Below are 5548 nucleotides of genomic sequence, written 5' to 3' on the forward strand. Positions count from 1 at the left end.
CCTCTTCTGATAACCCATCCCAAGACGGCTTCACCAAAGTCGCAAGCCGGAAGCGCTCGCATAAAAAGCCTCAGAATGGAACCAAACCCCAGCCTAACAGACCCTCAGATCCAGCTTCCAAGAACAGCTTTGACATTCTGGCTCATACCCCTGAGGATCAACCCCTGACCTCTGAACCCATCCCTTCGCACCCATCTTCTTCCTCCCACCCACCTCCCTCTGATTCCCCCTCCAAATCTCACTCCCCCATCCTCTCCCCTTCTATCCTAAGCAGAAGTCAGAAGGAACCAGTGGAGATTCACAAGAACATGGAAGTAGACGGCAGGGAAGAAGTTCCCCATGACTCAGAGAACAATATAGAAGATAGCAATCAAGTGCAGAAAATGGAAGAAGAGCCAGAGAGTATAGATCTAAATGGTCTGGATATTCTGGAACTGGAACAAGCATGTAAAAAACGAGCATATGAGTCCATATCTGAGCTTCAGCTCGACAAGCTCGAAGTGGTCATCTCAAGAGCCTTCCATCAACACCAACTCGGGATACAACCAGGTAGTCATTGGGATGACAGCCTGCACCCAAAGGATTCCAAGAAGAGAGGAAGGAAAACAGACCTCCAGCGAACCATCGAGGTGGGGAAAATCCTGGTAGATTCAGGCAGATATGCTAAGTTAACAAAGTACTACAGGCCCTCCAACAATAGTTGAACCATGAAGCTTGTATCCTGGAACATAAGAGGGCTTAACAGCCCGGGAAAACTCAGGATGTTAAAAAACATGATCAAAATGGAAAAGCCGCAGATATGCTTTCTCCAGGAGACCAAATGTAATAGTTCTACCCTAGGCAACATACTTTCAAAAGCATGGCCAGGCTGTCGATCGGTTGCTGTAGACGCCTTGGGAGCCTCAGGAGGACTAGCCATAGCATGGAACACTCAAGCAGTAACTCTCACAGATTTTCATGCCTCTCATCACCTTATACAGGCAGCCTTCCATATTTTGGGCACCAATATTCATGGCAATTTATCAAATGTCTATTTTCCACAAGAAACAGGAAGCAAGATCATGCTCCTGGACACCATAGAAGCTCTAAGCAACAATAGAAGACACCCTCTATGGATAGTGGCAGGGGACTTTAATATGATTACCAACAGTGAGGAAAAGATAGGAGGGAGAATCAGAATGGAGCCGGAAGTTGCTCGCTTTAAGGACTTCATCCAAGATGCGTCTCTAATCGATCTGCCGTTCTGCAATGGTACCTTCACCTGGAGCAATCGCAGAGCTGGCAAATCCCAAATCGCCTCCAAATTAGACCGCTTTCTCATCTCTGATAATTCGGTACACTTAGGGGGAGATATCTCAGCAGAAATATTGGCACACACCGGGTCGGATCACTGGCCGATAGCTTTACAATGGAGGAGACCAGGAGATTTGACCAAAAGACCATTCCGCTTTGAGGGATTCTGGCTATCGCACCCTGCATTCAAGGAATTCGTCAAGACCACTTGGGCATCTTTCGTCCCCCCAGAAGGCGCAAAAATGTATCAATTTCAACAGAAGCTAAGATTTCTAAAAAATCAACTAAAAATATGGAATAGGGAGACCTTTGGTAACATATTCAAGGCGCAACAAGAATTGAATCAAGAACTGGTGAATCTCCAACAAAAGATAATCATAGAAGGGCATTCAGAATCTACTCTGGACCAGGAGCGGCTCCTTCACAGTCAGCTGGAAGAAAGGAGAAAGCAGGAGGAAATCTATTGGAGGCAAAAATCAAGAGTCAGGTGGCTGAAGGAGGGGGAGCGCAACACCAAATTTTTCCACAGAACCACGGTGCAGAGAAGAATGCATAATACTATCCCCTTCATCCAAAATCAGACAGGGGAAAAAGTCGAGAAGCATGAGGAAATAGAAGAGGTTCTCCTAAATCACTTCCAACAGGTCCACCGGGAACCAATAGCTGACAGGCAACAGGCTATTGAAAAAATAATCAGAAACGTGCCTAAAATCATCACGGAGGATCACAATGAGCTTCTCATGCGTCCTATACTTCCGCAGGAAGTAGATGACGCAATGGCCCAGCTTAAAGATGGCAAGGCCCCAGGCCCAGATGGATTCACCACCACGTTCTTCCATGCCTTTTGGGATATGATAAAGACGGAGGTTTGGCAGATTGTTGAGGAATCCAGAACCATGCGCTGGCTCCTCCCCTCCCTCAACTCCACTTTTATCACTCTCATTCCCAAAGAGGACAATTCCATCACCCCTGATAAGTTCAGGCCCATCGCTCTGTGCAACGTCATCTACAAAGTCATATCAAAAGTCATTGCAAACAGGCTAAAGCCCCTATTACCTCTGCTCATCTCTCCGGAACAGTCGGGGTACGTGGAAGGACGACAGATAATGGATGGCATCCTCCTCACGCACGAGATAATCCACTCCCTCAAGCACTCTAAACAAGCAGGTATGATTCTCAAACTGGATCTTTCTAAAGCTTTTGACAAGCTCAGTTGGGCTTACATTCATCACATGTTAAAAGCTTTTGGATTTGGCTCCATTTGGATTCGCTGGATCATGAGCCTAATCACCTCCACTCACTTCTCTATCTTGGTGAATGGTTTCCCCTCTCGTCCTTTCAAGCCATCCCGGGGTATCAGGCAAGGTGACCCCCTATCCCCCTTTCTTTTTGTTCTGATGGCTGAAGGTCTTGGCAGACACATCAAACATGCCCTCCATTCCAAGCAACTCAAAGGCATAACAGTCCACAATACCCCTGCCACCTCTCATCAGCAATTTGTTGATGATACCATGCTTTTTGGCTACCCTTCTGCACAGGAAGCCTCCCGCTTCAAATCTCTTCTCAACGACTTCTCAGAGGCTTCTGGCACCCATGTCAACACCTCCAAGTCGCAGATATTCTTCTTTCATACTCCTCCCTCGGTTAAAGCTGCTGTCACCCGCATTCTTGGCTTCCCCCCTGCTACCCTCCCCTCCAAATATCTTGGTGCTCCCCTCACCGCCTCCGCTATCAAGCATCCAGCTTGGAGCACTCTCTTAGAGAAGCTCGAGTCCCGCCTCAACCTCTGGACTTACAGATCTCTAAACCTCGCCAGTCGAGTGGTGCTCATCAAATCTGTTCTTCAAGCCATGCCTCTTTATCTCTTCTCCATTCTAGCAGCCCCTAAGTGGGTCCTAAAAAGAATAAGAAACATACAACGTGACTTTCTTTGGGGCAGCTCGGCTACAAATCGCAAATGGGCTCTGGTTAAATGGACTTCGGTCTGCATGCCCAAGGACAAGGGAGGTATTGGGCTAAGGGACCCAGAGCACAGTAACTCCATAATGAATGCCAAGATTTGGTGGCACTGGATCACTAACCCAGAAAAGCCATGGGTAAAAATATGGACAGCCAAATACGCCAACAACAGACCTCAAGAAGAGCTCATCAGGTTCATCCCCACTGAAAAAGGGTCATTAATCTGGAACGCTGCCAAACAGCACTATCATTTAATTCAACAGCACAGCTTCTGGGAGATCAGGAATGGCAGCACGGCAAGATTTTGGACAGACGCCTGGAATCAAATGCCTAGGCTCATTAATGTTCTCCCTCCTTCTATGATTCCGGACAGGCAGGAGCAGCAACAGGACAAAATCCAGAATTTTTGGCTGCAGATAACGGAGCAAGGATATAGAAAATGGAGACGGAGTAATCAAATTCTTAGCAGCACAAACGCACAGGAGATAGAAGAATTAGAGAAGGAGCTAAGAAAACGAAGCATAAGGCATTATGAAGATCACGACATTCTCAGATGGGGTTATCAACCCAAAGGATCCTTTACCACTTCTGAAGCCTACAAGTTGGTATGCAACTTCCCCTCTCCTACAGATCCTTTATGGAGCAAACTCTGGGAACTTGGATCATGGCCAAAAATTTCCTACTTCCTCTGGCTTGTAGGACACAAAAGAATCCTCACTTGGGACAAACTGAGGAGAAGAGGCTTCCAAGGCCCCTCTGTTTGCTATAACTGCTTTCAAAGTGAAGAATCCCTTCAGCACCTCTTAGATACCTGTCCCTTGGCCAATCAGCTATGGGAAAAGGTGAGCTTCAGATGCCAAAAAAGATGCAAAGGGGACAATGACATCATCAATACCATAAGGCAATGGCCAAAAAACCCCTACAACTGTGAGATCCTCAACCACCTGTGGAAAATCATCCTAGGTATAGTCCTATGGAATATCTGGAAGGAAAGAAATCAACGCATCTTCAAAAACAAGAGCTCTCCTATTGAAGAAATTTGGAACAGGATACACAGGAATCTTAAAGAAACTATGCTGCTCCGAACTTGGACGAAGGAGGACCTCCCCTCAGCAGATAATGAGAAAAACATCCTTGACAATTGGCTTCTGCAACTGCCACAAGAAGGCTTCAAGCCTCGCCCTTCCGATAGCAACACCAAGGACAACAGCTGCTGGAAGGCCCCCCCAATTAACTCCTTCAAACTCAACTTTGATGGGGCTTCCAAAGGCAACCCGGGAGCTGCGGGATTCGGAGGAATTCTGAGGAACCATGTTGGTACTCCCCTACAGATCTACTTTGGAAACATGGGGTGGGACACCAACAATTCCGCTGAACTAGAGGGCCTCTGGCAAGGTCTCTTACTAGCGGAAAATCTCAGTCTCCAACCCCTGATTGTGGAAGGGGACTCCCAGCTTCTCATCAATATGGCCACCCACATCCAGCAGGGCTCCCAAGCCAGGAAAATTGCCACAAGCTGGAGATTAGAAGCGAGGCTAAACATCATGGAACAGTATTTACGCAATAACAGAGCCGTCTCCTTTAATCACATAAGAAGAGAGGGCAATAAGATAGCTGATCTCCTGGCCAATATTGGGGTAGAAAATGACCAGGTCCTTCTTTCAGGAACGATGGACATCATACAAAATCATCCCCAAGCCCAGGATTGTAAAAGCCTCATCCAAAAAGATGCAGACTCCCCGGATGCGGGTGTTCGCACGGCAGAGGAACGGAGGCCACATGGCCTACATGTGATGCCTCGTGGTGATTTAAGGGAGGAAGCACAGAACACCGCCAAGGTATTAATTACCAAGGCTTTAGCTCAGGAATGTTAATGAATCCTCAGGCGAACGGAAGCGGCTGCAGAGCGCATTTATGGCGCCCAAGGTCCAAGAGAATGTCGAGTTGGTTAAATTCAAGTTGGGCATGGGGACGAACCATTCTCAGTGTGAGAGGCTCGCTGCGCAGGCTGGTTTGGGTCATTGTTTCCTTTTGGCAGATGCTATGGATGCTACAGGCGCTGCGGTTGAAGATTTTTTCGCGCCTGTCCTCCCTGGTGACAGAGCTGCGGGTTACTTTGTGTTACGGCCAAGAGGAGAGGAGAGAATTCTTCGCTGCGTTGGGAGGAGATTCGAACAGGGGCTTCCAGCTATTGAAGCTCTGTTCTTCTCTGCCAGCTCCTCTGCCAAGATGGTCAAGCCAAGAGAAAGAATGCCATGTAGGCGGGGCTCGGGTCGAGGGAGCTCCTCACATCATC

The 5548-nt window shown here is 47.7% G+C and overlaps 1 protein-coding gene across 1 annotated transcript; it reads left to right on the forward strand.

Moving 5' to 3' along the window:
• The first annotated feature begins 782 nt into the window (after nucleotides 1-782).
• On the forward strand, nucleotides 783-5126 carry LOC149146081 (uncharacterized). The gene is made up of 3 exons (XM_089452651.1): nucleotides 783-1334; nucleotides 1875-3857; nucleotides 4242-5126. Exons 1-3 carry the CDS (start codon nucleotides 783-785, stop codon nucleotides 5124-5126), a joined length of 3420 nt encoding a protein of 1139 aa, XP_089308777.1.
• Nucleotides 5127-5548: the final 422 nt, after the last annotated feature.

Source organism: Pinus tabuliformis, chromosome X (genome assembly GCF_031772625.1).
Source record: "Pinus tabuliformis cultivar Carrire ecotype Pingquan chromosome X, CPIR1, whole genome shotgun sequence".
In the NCBI taxonomy this organism is placed as follows: Eukaryota; Viridiplantae; Streptophyta; class Pinopsida; order Pinales; family Pinaceae; genus Pinus; species Pinus tabuliformis.